Source organism: Oncorhynchus kisutch, linkage group LG1, assembly GCF_002021735.2.
Source record: "Oncorhynchus kisutch isolate 150728-3 linkage group LG1, Okis_V2, whole genome shotgun sequence".
NCBI lineage: Eukaryota > Metazoa > Chordata > Actinopteri > Salmoniformes > Salmonidae > Oncorhynchus > Oncorhynchus kisutch.
In genome coordinates this window covers 58,311,752-58,327,744 of record NC_034174.2, presented here as the reverse complement: position 1 = coordinate 58,327,744, position 15,993 = coordinate 58,311,752, and the positions used below count along the sequence as shown (strand labels likewise).

The 15,993-nt window shown below is 40.8% G+C and overlaps 1 protein-coding gene across 7 annotated transcripts in view; it reads left to right on the top strand.

Annotated features, from left to right (window-relative positions):
• Nucleotides 1-15,993, top strand: part of LOC109890647 (CSC1-like protein 2) — an 84,841-nt gene extending 68,848 nt beyond the window's left edge. For 4 of the 7 annotated variants that reach the window (XM_031827879.1, XM_031827861.1, XM_020482636.2 and 1 more), the window contains 8 exons: nt 3,475-3,561; nt 4,360-4,425; nt 4,696-4,858; nt 4,942-5,047; nt 7,246-7,413; nt 7,703-7,839; nt 7,979-8,065; nt 10,141-15,993. In XM_031827879.1, the coding sequence (XP_031683739.1) occupies nt 3,475-3,561; nt 4,360-4,425; nt 4,696-4,858; nt 4,942-5,047; nt 7,246-7,413; nt 7,703-7,839; nt 7,979-8,065; nt 10,141-10,323 (997 nt within the window). In that variant the 3' untranslated portion in view covers nt 10,324-15,993. The remainder of the gene's footprint in view (nt 1-3,474; nt 3,562-4,359; nt 4,426-4,695; nt 4,859-4,941; nt 5,048-7,245; nt 7,414-7,702; nt 7,840-7,978; nt 8,066-10,140) is intronic. The other 3 variants (XM_031827871.1, XM_031827903.1, XR_004210451.1) reach the window with 2 other exon arrangements.

Below are 15,993 nucleotides of genomic sequence, written 5' to 3'. Positions count from 1 at the left end.
TTAGAACACCTACTCATTCAAGGGTTTTTGTTTATTTTGTACTATTTTCTACAATGTAGAATAATAGTGAAGACATCAAAACGATGAAATAACACATGTGGAATCATGTAGTAACCAAAAAAGTGTTTTATATTTGAGATCCTTCAAATAGCCACCCATTGCCTTGACGACAGCTTTGCACATTCTTGGCAGTCTCTCAAACAGCTTCATGAGGTAGTCACCTGGAATGCATTTCAATTAACAGGTGTTCCATGTTAAAAGTTAACTTGTGGAATTTCTTTCATTCTTAATGCGTTTAAGCCAATCAATTGTGTTGTGATAAGGCAAGGGGGGAATACAGAATATAGCCCTATTTGCTAAAATACCAAGTCCATATAATGGCAAGAACAGCTCAAATGAGCAAAGAGAAACGACAGTCCATCATTACTTTAAGAAACTTGAAAAGTTCTTGACATTTTCTGGATTGACTGACCATGTCTTAAAGTACAGTCGTAAAAGCCATCAAGTGCTATGATGAAACTGGCTGTGATGACTGCCACATGAAAGGAAGACCCAGAGTTACCTCTGCTGCATAGGCTAAGTTCATTAGAGTTAACTGCACCTCAGATTGCAGCCCATATAAATGCTTCACAGAGTTCAAGTAACACACATCTCAACATCAACTGTTCAGAGGAGACTGTGTGAAGCAGGCCTTCATGCTCAAATTGCTGCAAAGAAACCACTACTAAAGGACACCAATGAGAAGAAGAGATTTGCTTCGGCCAAGAAACACGAGCAATGGACATTAGACTGGTGGAAATGTGTTCTTTGGTCTGGAGTCCAAATTGGAGATTTTTGGTTTCCAACTGCGGTGTCTTTGTGAGATGCGGTGTGGGTGAACCAATGTATTTCCCACTGTAAAGCATGGAGGAGGAGGTGTTATGGTGACACTGTCTGTGATTTATTTAGAATTCAAGGCACACTTAACCAGCATGGCTACCACAGCATTCTGCAGTGATACGCCATCCCATCTGGTTTGCGCTTAGTGGGACTATCATTTGTTTTTCAACAGAACAAGGACCCAACACGCCTCCAGGCTGTGTAAGGGCTATTTTACCAACACGGAGAGTGGTGGAGTGCTGTATCAGATGACCTGGCCTCCACAATCTCTCGACCTCAACCAAATTGAGATGGTTTGGGATGAGTCGGACCTCAGACTAAAGAAAAGGCAGAAAACAAGTGCTCAGCATATGTGGGAACTCCTTCAAGACTGTTGGAAATGCATTCCAGGTGAAGCTGGTTGAGAGAATGCCAAGAGTGTGCAAAGCTGTCAAGGCAAAGGGTGGCTATTTGAAGAATTTCACATACACTGCTCAAAAAAATAAAGGGAACACTTAAACAACACAATGTAACTCCAAGTCTATCACACTTCTGTGAAATAAAACTGTCCACTTAGGAAGCAACACTGATTGACAATAAATGTCACATGCTGTTGTGCAAATGGAATAGACAACGGGTGGAAATTATAGGCAATTAGCAAGACACCCCCAATAAAGGAGTGGTTCTGCAGGTGGTGACCACAGACCACTTCTCAGTTCCTATGCTTCCTGGCTGATGTTTTGGTCACTTTTGAATGCTGGTGGTGCTTTCACTCTAGTGGTAGCATGAGACGGAGTCTACAACCCACACAAGTGGCTCAGGTAGTGCAGCTCATCCAGGATGGCACATCAATGCGAGTTGTGGCAAGAAGGTTTGCTGTGTCTGTCAGCGTAGTGTCCAGAGCATGGAGGCGCTACCAGGAGACAGGCCAGTACATCAGGAGATGTGGAGGAGGCCGTAGGAGGGAAACAACCCAGCAGCAGCATCGCTACCTCCGCCTTTGTGCAAGGAGGAGCAGGAGGAGCACTGCCAGAGCCCTGCAAATGACCTCCAGTAGGCCATATCATTTAGCTTGCTCTGTCTGGACTCCAGAGTAAGTAATCAGTCAATCAAATGTATTTATAAAGCCCTTTTTACATCAGCCAATGTCAAAAAGTGCTATACAGAAACCCAGCATAAAACCCCAAACAATGCAGATGTAGCCCTGCACAAGCTTATGCGAGCCGTAGCGGCTCATAGGGTAGGAGCCGAACTCCTGTTTCTGTAGCGCGAGTCTGGACAGGACGCTAGTCTAGCACAGGGCCTTACCCCCAATCTACAGCATCTTAATGCTGAGTGCCAAGCTGAGATGCATCAGGTCCATTTTTTACCCTCTTTGGTTTAACTCAGCCAGGGATTGAACTCACAACCTTCCAATCTCAGGTCAGACACTAACCACAAGCCAACTGCGTTGACTCCAGAGTAGTGGCATGATATATCCCTTGTTGATATTGGCTACTACAATGAATGACCTTCCGATCCATGCAGGTGTAAAGAGCAGTTTATGCGTCACCGTTTATGGCTGTAATGACAGGCTACACTTGTGGCGCGATTGTGGATGCATGTTTACATGTGTGTGCGTGGGGGGTTGCACCACTCCTTTTTGGGGGTTGCGGGTCAAAAAGTTTGAAAACCACTGGGATGATAGGGGCAACAAACAGTTGGGTTGGATATAGTAATGGTAGGCTTCAGTATTTCTTACAACATTCTATTTTGACTGGAATTGTGTTGGTAATTGATAATAGTGCAGCATTTATCCCAGTTCAAAATAGTTGATCAAAATAGTTGTGCTGCTTTCCCCTCATCTTGTAATGATTGCTCAAAAAGTCTGTGACCGCAGAGAAGCTATTTTTGTTAATTTTTGATCATTTTATTTTAAACAGTTACTTAACTGTTACCCAGAAATTATTTGGTATTGAGATAAAAACGACTACATTGGACCTTTAAGAGTACATGTGGCCATTAAAGTTATGTTCTGAGAGATCTTTAATTCCAACAGCTCTTTGTGCAGATGTGATGTTGACAATGGGGAATCACCAACATTTATGGGAGGGGTTTCTTACAGTTGACCTATGTTATTTCCACTTGATTTGGGATTTTCTAAAGATCACACACACTTAAATTAGTATAATTGTAGATGGCTTTCTGGCGCTCGCGGCTGCCGGGGCATCACCCAAGTAGGTGCTACAAATTAGTAGTGAAGAGGAGTAGCTACCTACAGAGTCCACAAGGAGAGGCTGAGGACGTCGGCGACAGCGAGGTGTGCTGATGGCTGCTGACCCGTCTCTGACTCTTGATAAAACCACTGAGCTCCCTGGCTGTGACTGTGATCAAGATGATCCCTCCACCGCTCAGACCATTCGACCTTCCTTCTTGCCTCAACTCCCTGACATTTTGATTTGAAATTGGTTGTATCATCTTATTAATTTAAATGTGTTTCTTGTATATGTTACTGTAATTCAGCTTTTAACTGCCATAGTATACGTGAAACTAAATGAAATAGACCATTATCATCATGTAAGTGATTTAATGCTCCATCAGTGACATTGGCCTTTTTCTCTTTTTTTTTATGGGCAGGTCGGGGGAGAACCGGACCACCATGCACAAGTGCTACACCTTCCTCATCTTCATGGTCCTCTTGCTGCCTTCACTGGGTCTTAGCAGGTACCTGTTAAACTGTGTTTTAAAGACGCAAAACATTTCATGCAGGTCGTTGGTTATTTCAACTAAGGTAATATGCCCTGTACTTTTTTAACTAATATCCCTTAAAGACATGCTCTAGAACTTGGGCATCTACTAATTCTTTTTTAAACCTACCACTTTGGATGTGTCAATGTGTAGTTTATGCATAATCGATGAGCAGAATTACTGTCTTCCCTCAATTAGCCACGAAATCCCTAGTATGAAAGCGACTGTTTTTCTGGAAACTCTGCTGTGCCATTTTCCCAGAATTTTCCCCCACGTTGGTCAGTGCACATATCTGTACTTAAGCACTGTATTACGCTATTTTCGGGGATCCATTTATGGCTCATGAGCGCTACTTTCAGAACTACTGGCTAAAAAGTTTGGACAATGTCATTAATAACCTCAAAAACCTAACCTAACCTTTTGACATCATAGAAGACTTTTTGAAATATAACTACATGAAATCGTAAATGTAGGGGCATATCTTATGCCTGGCACCTGGAAAGAGATTGAGGTTTAGCCGTAGAAATCAGCAGGTGAAGTACAGTAGTTTCCCTTGGCCCTAGGTAGGAAGTTACAGTGCCTGGCTGTGCAAGTCCACCTTGGCCCAAAATGCCCTGTAGAGATCGATTTTGCTCTGTTTTTGCCAAATTAGTTTATCAAATAAATGGCACATGAATAATCAACCAATATCTGCCTACGGATATCAACCAAATTATGACCTGCCCAGGAAAGCTAATTTGATTTCATTTTTTGTTGTTGTTGCTTTTAATACAGTTTGGATGTCTTCTTCCGCTGGCTGTTTGATAAGAAATTCCTTGCTGATGCCACTGTCAGATTTGAGTAAGTATTTCTATTTTTATAGAAGAGATCCATTGCTGTTACAGCTGGTATTTGCCTGGTATTATGGGGAAAATATGTAGTACGTCCTGGTACTGTACTTTCAACACAATTGCTAATTACCTGGTACATAACAGCGTTTCTCTCAATGAAACCAAAGCATACTTACTGTGTGATTTGTCAGGCCATTACTCGTAAATACCAGTGAAATGTATTTACAGTACTATGGTAAATGCTATCTAATCACACTGGTGGTGCCTCCCCCTGTATAAGGTGTGTCTTCCTCCCTGACAACGGAGCCTTCTTTGTCAACTATGTCATCGCCTCAGCGTTTATCGGTAACGCCATGGACCTGCTGCGGATTCCAGGCTTGCTCATGTATATGATCCGACTGTCCCTGGCCCGTTCCTCTGCAGAGAGGCGCAACGTAAAGAGGGTAAGAGTCCTTAAGGAATATATTGCCGCTGCCTTGCTCAAGTTCAATTGACTTTTCAATGCTGAATGTTTTCGTGTCTACAGCATCAAGCGTTTGAATTCCAGTTTGGAGCGGCCTACGCCTGGATGATGTCCGTCTTCACTGTAGTTATGACATACAGCATCACCTGTCCAATCATCGTCCCCTTTGGTGAGTCAGCCCGCCTCTCCCTAGAGAGGAAAGGGGTAAGAGGGAGAGAGTGGGGAGAGATTGAGTAGGGGAAGAGAGACTGGGGAGAGAGAGGACTACTCTCCCCTCTCTTGGGCCACCTATTGGCAGTTCTTTGTATGAGTCAGAATGAATCACCAAGGAAATTAGGGAAAATTAAACTCTGCGTTATGCCTAGAACAGGCTGACCCACTCCTGGTGTGTACATACAGTATTAATACATCACTACTGTGCATCTCTATGTTAAAGCACTGTATAGGTACAAGCCGGGTGCTTGAAACCAGAAGCGAGAGCCCGTTTAATAATTTTAAACCATCTAGTGTTCAGCAAATAACAACACAATGTCATATACAGGTCGGCTAGTAAAATAATTAACATCCGATCACATTAACCGTTACTCTCGTAGGAATTAGCCAAACATAGCTGCTGCTCATTCTGTTTGCACGAAAATTGATAAATGGTATAAAAAAAAAAAGTAAGTCCATACATAGACATACCAGCTCACCACGTATCAATGTGCGGGACATACCAGCAGTACTACACCTGCACCTGTCGACAACACAAGTTGTTCTGCTTCATGAGCACATCCAAAGCTAGCATCAGTAATTCTACATTTGTTGTTTGCTCAGCTAGCATGGACACTGACAGTTGTGATTCTGATGCAGCTGAAGAGCTACTGCCCCCTTACCTGGGAAAGCACCAAACAACAGAATTTAATGCGTTTGAGCCAATCGCTTGTGTTGTGACAAGGTAGGGGTGGTATACAGAAGACTTTACCCTATTTGGTAAAAGACCAAGTCCATATAATGGCAAGAACAGCTCAAATAAGCAAAGAGAAGCGACAGTCCATCATTAGTTTAAGACATGAAGGTCAGTCAATGTGGAACATTTTCAAGAACTTTCAAAGTTTCTTCAAGTGCAGTCGCAATAACCGTCAAGCACTATGATGAAACTTGCTCTCATGAGGACCGTCACAGGAAAGGAAGACCCAGAGTTACAGCTGCAGAGTATAAGTTCATTAGTTACTAGCCTCAGATTGCTGCCCAAAGAAATGCTTCACAGAGTTCAAGTAACAGACACATCTCAACATCAACTGTTCAGAGGAGACTTCGTGAGTCAGGCCTGCATGGTCGAATTGCTTTAAAGAAATCACTACTAAAGGACACCAAAAAGAAGAGATTTACTTGGGCCAAGAAACACGAGCAATGGCCATTAGACCGGTGGAAATCTGTCCTTTTGGTCTGATGATTCTAAATTTGAGATTTTTGGTTCCAACCACAGTGTCTTTGTGAGACGCAGAGTAGATGAACAGATGACTTCCACATGTCTGGTTCCCACCGTGAAGCATGGAGGAGGAGGTGTAATGGTGTGGGGGTGCTTTGCTGGTGACACTGTCAGTGATTTATTTAGATTTATATACCCTTGTCTACTTTAGTAAGAATGGGAACATTTGCTTTTTGGACAAAAGTGAAGACACATTTATTCATTTAGTAAATACTTGTAACCAAATCAGGAATTTCAACTGTAGCAACCCAGGTGTAATCCCCAAAGAGCAAGCACAGACATGGGTCCTCAGATCCTCAAAAGGTTTTTACAGCTGCACATCGAGAGCATCCTGAAGGGTTACATCACTTCCTGGTATGGCAATTGCTAGGCCTCCGAGCACAAGGCACTACAGAGGGTAGTGCGTACGATCCAGTACATCACCGGGGCCAAGCTTCCTGCCGTCCAGGACCTCTATACCAGGCGGTGTCAGAGGAAGGCCCTAAACATTTTCAGACTCCATGCATAGCCATTTTAATAACCCTACTTTCATGTACAGAATTACCGCGACACCGGTGCCGCAGGCACATTGACATTGACACAGACTCTGAACCGGTACCCCCTGTATATAGCCCCGCTATTGTCATTTACTGCTGCTATTTAATTATTTGTTTTTCTTATCTCTTACTTTTTTATTAGGTATTTTCTTAAAACGGCATTGTTGGTTAAGGGCTTATAAGTAAACATTTCACTGTAAGGTCTACACCTGTTGTTTTCGGCACATGTGACAAATACAATTTGATTTGATGTCAGTTGTCTCCAGCAAATACTTAAAATGGGTGGGGGGAGGTGCATGTTCAGTAGTTATACCATTTAAACAACAGTTCTCAAACAAATAATGTTCTCCCTCTTTCTAGGTCTGATGTACATGCTGCTGAAGCACCTGGTGGATAGATACAACATGTATTACGCTTACCTTCCCTCGAAACTGGACAAGAAAATCCACTCAGGTGCTGTCAATCAGGTGGTGGCAGCTCCCATCCTCTGTCTTTTTTGGCTACTATTCTTTTCCACCATGCGCACAGGTAAGGGGCTGGGGGGGATCTTTTTCTTTCCTGAATTAGTGGTAATTTGGATTGTTTAAATGTGTATTTATTCATACAACAACACAGAGTTACACATGGAGTAAAACAAACATACAGTCAATAATACAATAGAAAAATAAGTCTATATACAATGTGTTAGTAGTGTTAGTAATCTGTTAGTACCTTACACTTACCACCTTTTTGAGAGGGTGAGTCCTGAAGTCAAACAAATTAAATTACAGTAAATTAAAGTAAATTATCATCTCTTTGCACTTTTTTAAAAACCCAGGCTTTGTAACCCCCACGTCCATGTTCACTTTGGTGGTCCTAATCATCACCATTGTGGTATGCCTGTCGCACGTCTGTTTCGGCCACTTCAAGTACCTCAGCGCTCACAACTACAAGGTACGGGTCACTGTGCTCAAGGTACGGCTCACCAACACGCCAAGTGTCCAGTCCTTCAATTCAGGTAGCAGACTTAGGCCAAGTAGTACCATAGAGGATAATCTCTGACAGCTCTTTCCCCTTCTTTCCCCCTTTTCTTCCCTCCTCTGGCCTTAAACAGATTGACACCAAGGAAACAGATGTTGACGTGGTTGAAAATGGCCGCCCTCCACTCCGCACCTTCTCCTCTCCTTCTAATAAGTCTCAGGTAAGCAGATACATTTTTTTTTTTGTATTCCAAGCTGTTGAATTGTGGGGGACTAGAATGGAACTGTCCAGATGGCACAGTGAGATTGGCCCAACGTTATCGCAATGCGTAATTTTGTCCAGTGTTCCAACGGTGTGTGTTTGTTTGCTCCCTTGACAAAAAATCTGACTTTGGTCCAAATCTGGGATTTAAAAAAAACAACAAAGCAGCCACCCGCCATTGTTTTGGAAAATGAAAAAAAGATGAGACTGGAGAAATGTAACCACTTAAATTCATAGACCGAGCTATCGGTGCAAGGACGAACTGTCTGTGAGATCAAAGTTATAGCTTTAATATTTTTTGAAGCTATACAGTACTTCGACATTGCAGCCGACTTTGAAAAGCAAGTCGAGTTTGACTGATCTACAAATCAGCTTGCATCATAAATAACTACTCAATATTATTTGTAGATCAGTCAGTCACAATGATGCATCACGGTTTTGATGCTCCCAAACACGGCCCATGTCAAGTGTTTTCGGATCATGTCATCGGAAATACTTTTCTTCCTCTTTATCTTTTTGAGTACGAAACATAGATACACACCATTTTCATGTGGGTTCGTTTCCCAAGAGCACGCATATGTAAAATGTATGCACACATGACTAAGTTGCTTTGGATAAAAGCGTCAGCTAAATAGAATATATTATTATATATGCTGATGTTGGGGAGGTGCTGAAAATGATGAATATGAAATGTTCCTTTAATTTTAAATGACATGAAAATCACCAGCTCGAACTGCTATCACGCTATGTTTGCAAGTGCTAAATTGCTTGTGTTATAGTGGAAATTCTGACGGGTTCTGATGCCCGACTTGGCTGTATATAAATGTTTGTCTCCTTGTCAATGCAACTACGTACCATCTCCCTGTCAGCTTTTCACCAGCAGCATACCACTCTGCACCCCACTTCTGTCTTGCTTCTGAAGCTAAGCAGGGTCGGCCCTGGGAGACTAGATGCTACTGGAAGAGGTGTTGGAGGGCCAGTATGGGACACTTCACCTCGGGTCTTAAGATCAAATCCCAATACCCCAGGGCAGTGAAGGGGACATTGCACTGCTTAGGCTTGCATCTTTCAGATGGGACTTTAAATGGGTGTCCTAACTCTGTGGTTGTTAAAAGTACCACAGCACTTATCGCAAGAGTAGGGGTGTCCTGGCTAAATTCCATCATGGCCAACTAATCATCCCCTAATTGGCATATTTCACTCCTCACCTCTCCACCATGCTAGCTGATGTGTGGTGAGGGTTCTGGCACAGAATGGTTGCTGTGCATTACCCAGGTGGGTGCCACACATTGGTGGTGGATGAGGTGAGTTTCTCCCTTATGATCTAAAGCGCTTTGAGTACCGAAGTTGGTTGAAAGGGGCTATACAAATCCAATCCATCATTATTATAGACTTTTGACAATTTGCTCCCTGTGTATTCCCTGTCCCAGTGATGGTTTGGAGTCAGCAGCCCTTTTAAATAGGTCTTAATGTCAATTATAATATCTGTAATAGAGAAAAAGAGAAGAAAGAATAAGAGAAAAATAAAGAACTTTGAAGTTGCTTGTTCACTTGTCATTCTGATCATATTTAATGTAAACAAACAGCAGTGTCTTGCTGATTTACTATTGGTTCACATTCTTGGCAGTTGAACATGTGAACATTTCTCGCATAGAATGGGCGATTTTCTGCCCGACTAGATGCGCAGGCGTTGTATTGCATCAACCAATGGTTGTGTCGACTACGCAGTCAGGCATCATTTTGCTATATCATATGATATGTTTAACTGATATGTTAAATACCTATCCAGGGCTTGTAAGAGCTGGCATTGATCTGCAATGTAGTCAGGCAGGAACTCAACCATTGTATGTATGGGTTATGATGAAGTATGAAGCAATACAAAGCTAAGGAGTATTCTTTCAAAAACAAGTGGAAGTTGAAATTATCAGTACAAATTCAAACACCTTTAACTTCTCACGAGGCCATTTATAAACATATTAATGGTGACGTGCAGGATCCTTCATAACATTGAATGTTTGTTTCTTTTCTCCTTAGCAACCAACGTACATTGCCCAGGTTTTACAGGACCCAATCATGGATGATGCTTGCACAGGCAGTGGGGAGGAAGATCGGGGGTCCTCACAGGATGAGGAGATGATCAACACTGGGAATAGTCTCAATGAAGCTGACTTCCAGTCCGGTGAAGACAGCCTCATAGCCAACGAGGTCCACCAGTAACACTACCAGCTGAGAAGGGGAAAGAGCGAAAGATGGTGAGAGAGGGATTTTGGAGAGGATGAATGCCAGACACGAACAACAAACCACCAACTTCACTTTGGATTCTAAAACAATTTGCAGTCATTCCTCCCCCATGCTCCCCCACCTTTTTTCAGTTGTGCCTCTGCACATTGGCATTACCAGAAAATGCCAGGTACATCACCCCCCCCCCCCCCCCACACACACACACACACACACACACAGTATATTTGTGAATGGTTTTGTTAAGTATAATTTGGAGCTTGTCTCTGCGGATTCTTCAAAGTCCCCTCTGTGTATTTTGAACACCTATCAGCGCGATATGAATCTGGGTGTTGACGCCCCTTTGTTTTATTTATTTATCTACTGGAGTCCTACACTTATGGAGATTCTATGGAGCACAAGTCCAACACTGGTTTTCATCCAATCCAAAAAGATGGAGTCCCAGGAAAGAAACCATACAATAGCCTAGACTTTGTACATATCCCAAAATATGCCAACTGTTTTTGTCTCTTATTTGAAAGAGGGGGTCAAAATTGTGCCTGGTTTGGGTTTCTTTTCATCCATGTTTCCTTACTAAATCCCCATCAGTGTGGCTCAGGACTGGTAGAGAGGTCATGAAAATTAGGCTACAAAGCCTCTAATGAAATCCTGCTCCAAGCACAGGTCCCATTGAACTTTTATGGGTCTACAGACTCGTACTCAAACTAAACTTGGTTCATTCTTGTCAATGTGCAAAGCACCCTGCATTAGGTCTTCTTTCTCATAGCTTATGAACAAAATGACTTGCTTGCCCCTTTTTTCTTTGATATCTTATGTTCGTCATAAGATATTCACTCTGCCACTGAACATCCTAGTCAGTGGTTGGAGACACCATCTTAACATGACGTATAAAAACATGATGCAGTCACTGTCAAGTTTGTGTATTATTATTTATTTTTTTAACTTCATGCGTCTCACGTCACTGAATGGGCACTGTTGGAGGAGTATCAGGGCCATCACATCGGCCCTCTGTTGTGTCATCGATATTCCAAAGACGACAGTGGGCATGGCATGCCAAACAGACCAGGGTCCGCTGGATTGTGGGGTTTCTGGTGTGACTTGTGTTGTTATGGCATTTGTCTACTGTCCTCCTGCCTGTGATGCCCTGTCAGTCACCTGGTCTTGCTGCTCCCCTCCATCCTGTCCATCTCAGTTTCCAAAGGGTCAGTCATGGATGGCTTGGTGACTCTTGCAGCCACTAACGTTGTACAGTTTTTATTTTGTCTTTTATTTTTTATTTTACCTCTACCACCTTAAACATATGAACATATACACCTGAAATAGGAAGCACATTTTCTTGTCGGTGCATAGTTCAAATAGGCAACTTCGACTCTAACTGGGTTCTGTTCACCTTGGAGAACTTCAACATTTACACAGTAGTACAATAGTTTAGCCTATGTTGTAGATCCAGGGAAAAGCTGGGAGACATGAAGAAACTGGTCTTGCCTCAAGTACTCTACCCTTAAAATCCTCCAGTCAGAAGTAAGATATATGCATCTCTGGAAAAGCCAAGTCCCAATGCATTAGCTGTTTTTCTACGCTTTCTCTGAAGGAATAGAAATGAAGTGTAGATTAAAAATGTAGTATTTTGCTCTTCAGGAGTCATACCTATGGAACGTAATTGTTCAGATATACAGCACCAATGAATAGCGATGCTTCCATTTATTTTTGTCACATCAGTTTGGGTGCAGTGTGTGTCTCTGATTTGAAGTGCAATCAGCCAGGTGTCTGTCTGATGCAAATTGGCTCTCGGATTCTTTTCTCAGCCCACATAGCAACTTCCCCATTTGGTGTTCACAGTTATACCCTGGGAAATTGTGATGACGTTTCAAAGGCGGTGTGCAATTTCTTTTCTTAATGCACTTCAAGCACAAAACACATGAAAACGCAATCAAATACTTCCATAAAAGGCACTGGGTAGAAATAAATTAATGCTATGTATAACTATGTATATAATTTCATATCTTAAATTACCACAATTTCATGAATTTGAAATAATCCAGTCCAAAACAGAAAAAAAGTGGATAACAGGTACATTAGGCAGAATTAAATGTAACTTTCCTGAAGTATTAAATCACTGGGTAAGTATATCAATATACAGTAGTGATGGCTCTATCTCCCTAATACTTTTAAGTGGAGCATTCTAAGTATTTCTTTATAAACCTAGCCAGTCCTTTCAGATCTGTGAACACCATAGGGATTTGGCCAAATGGACCAAAAATGGACCAGGCCCAAGAGTGTGGCTCCACTGACTAGTCCAACAAATGAGGTGCACTGATAGTGAAGATCTGCTAGAGGTCACTGTATACCTGTGTTTTTGTATTACTAGAATTATCATGTTTTGGAACGGGGCGAATCGTCTCTGTGCAAAATGATTTGTTGTAACAAAAAAAGGATGTTTTACCAATTTGCATCAGGAACATGCAATAGCAAGCCTGACATGCAGCAAAGAAATAGAACTAGAGCAGTGACTTAAGGAAATGTTCAAGTCTCAGGTGTACTTGTTTTCAAAAAATAAAAAAAAATGTTTACATCTGTTTTTTTTACATTGTGATAGTTGTTTTCAACTTTAAGCATTTCGATCTGTTGATGAAGCTAATCTATGAAAGCTGTGGCTATTGGTAACATTCTATCAGGTAGGAAAATAAAAACATGTACCGTGGTTGTCTTGTTATTAGCAGCACAGTTTCCTCTGTAGACACTGAAATTACCATTGTATTGTGCTTTGTCCCTGTTTGAAAACCATAGCTACATGCTGGAGATATTGTAGCTTTTCTGTGTCTACTCTGTTCTGTAAATTCTGTTTCCCTTTTTAAGGTAGTGTGCACTAACACAAGACTAACAACTATCCAGTGGAAGTACATTTTCCTGACAATATAATAAATATTTTAAGAGGCTTGCTTGCTAATGGACAGTCTATTTCTCAATGGAAATGAAGTTACTTTACAATAACACTATTCTACAGTGACGAAAAAGGCAGAGATATTTTTGTAAATCGCAAAAGGAACTGTTTTCAGTGACACAGCCTATTCCAGATGTGATACCGATTATGTATTATGTTGAAAGCTGTGACGATGCCGTTACATGTATTGTGATTTTTTATTTATCATGAACTGACTTTTTATTTTATAACTGTTGCTAAGGATTTAAGTTATGAAAATAAACATGCCTTGATAGAAGGATTCGGGATCAGGAATGGTTTGCTAAAAGTTTATGATTAGATTTCTATATACACTACCATTCAAAAGTTTGGGGTCACTTAGAAATGTCCTTGTTTTTGAAAGAAAAGTCAATTAACATAACATAAAATTGATCAGAAATACTATGTAGACAGTGATGTTGTAAATGAGTATTGGAGCTGGAAACGGCAGATTTCTTTATGGAATATCTACATAGACGTACAGAGGCCCATTATCAGCAACCATCACTCCTGTGTTCCAATGGCATGTTGTTAGCTAATCCAAGTTTATCATTCTAAAAGGCTAATTGATCATTACAAAACCCTTTTGCAATTATGTTAGCACAGCTGGAAACTGTTTTGCCTATTAAAGAAGCAATAAAACTAATCGAAACCAAATGCTGATGCTCCAGATACTCAACTAGTCTAAAGAATGCCCGTTTTATTGCTTTCTTAATCAGGACAACCGTTTTCAGCTGTGCCAACGGGGCGGACTGGTAACCGAAAGGTTGCAAGATCGAATCCCCGAGCTGACAAGGTAAAAATCTGTCGTTCTGCCCCTGAACAAGGCAGTTAACCCACTGTTCCTACGCTGTCATTGAAAATAAGAATTTGTTCTTAACTGACTTGCCTAGTTAAATAAATAAAATAACATAATTGCAAAAGGGTTTTCAAATGACCAATTAGCCTTTTAAAATTATGAACTTGGATTAGCTAACACAATTTCATGAAATAATCCAGTCCAAAACAGAAAAAAAGTGGATAACAGAACAAAGGGAGAAATAGATAACTAAAATCACTGGGTAAGAAGAGCCATCACTACCGTTCATTGACTATATCTCCCTAATACTTTTAAGTGGAGCATTCTAAGTATTTCTTCATAAACCTAGCCAGTTCTTTCAGATCTGTGAACACCATAGGGATGGGTCCAAATGGAAAAGACTAGGGACCAAAATGTAACCAGGCCCAAGCGTGTGGCTCCACTGACTAGTCCAACAAATGAGGTGCACTGATAGTGAAGATCTGCTAGAGGTCACTGTATACCTGTGTTTTTGTATTACTAGAATTACCATGTTTTGGAACGGGGCGAATCGTCTCTGTGCAAAATGATTTGTTGTAACAAAAAAAGGATGTTTTACCAATTTGCATCAGGAACATGCAATAGCAAGCCTGACATGCAGCAAAGAAATAGAACTAGAGCAGTGACTTAAGGAAATGTTCAAGTCTCAGGTGTACTTGTTTGGGAAAAAAATTACATCTGTTTTTTTGTGTGCATTGTATTAGTTTGCAACTTTAAGCATTTTGATCTGTTGATGAAGCTAATCTATGAAAGCTGTGGCTATTGGTAACATTCTATCAGGTAGGAAAATAAAAACATGTACTGTGGTTGTCTTGATATTAGCAGCACAGTTTCCTCTGTAGACACACTGAAATTACCATTGTATTGTGGTTTGTCCCTGTTTAAAAACCATAGCTACATGCTGGAGATATTGTAGCTTTTCTGTGTCTATTCTGCTCTGTAAATTCTGTTTCCCTTTTAAGTTAGTGTGCACTAACACTCTGTTCATGATTGTATGCACGCTAACACAAGACTAATAACTATCCAGTAGAAGTACATTTTCCTGACAATATAATACATATTTTAAGAGGCTTGCTTGCTAATGGACAGTCTATTTCTCAATGGAAATGAAGTTACTTTACAATAACACTATTCTACAGTGACGAAAAAAGGCTTTGAGATATTTTTGTAAATCGCAAAAGGAAACGTATTATGTATTATGTTGATAGCTGTGACGATGCCGTTACATGTATTGGGATTTATTTATCATTGTTGCTAAGGATTTAAGTTATGAAAAGAAGAATGTGATCTGAATAATAAACATGCCTTGATAGGATTATATCACTAACAGGAGTCATGGTTGCTGATAATGGACCTTGGTACGCCTAAGAAGATTTTTAATGGAATATCTACAGTTTCCAGCTACAATAGTCATTTACAACATTAACAATGTCTACACTGTATTTCTGATCAATTTGATGTTATTTTAATTGACTTTTCTTTTAAAAACAAGGACATTTCTAAGTGACCCCAAACCTTTGAATGGTAGTGTATATATGTTTTTGTAAATAGCCATAAATTCCCTATTAAGTTATGGTAGTGTTATGAAGTACATAATCTACAGTTTCTATAAAACATGAGTAAGGGTAGGGCTACATATAAACACAGCAAATGGTCACACGTTTGTTCGCTTTTCAGTCTCTACTAACATTCATGCTGGTTCCCTTCACTAAGACAACTAAGGAAAGTTTAATTTGAGGCTGTAGATTTGTCAGGTTGTGTGTACTATTTATTTTTACTTTTGTCCAATGGTCTGTATGGAGAAGCATTTGTCATCTGTTCCTTGATCAATAAAATTGGCATTCATCCTTCA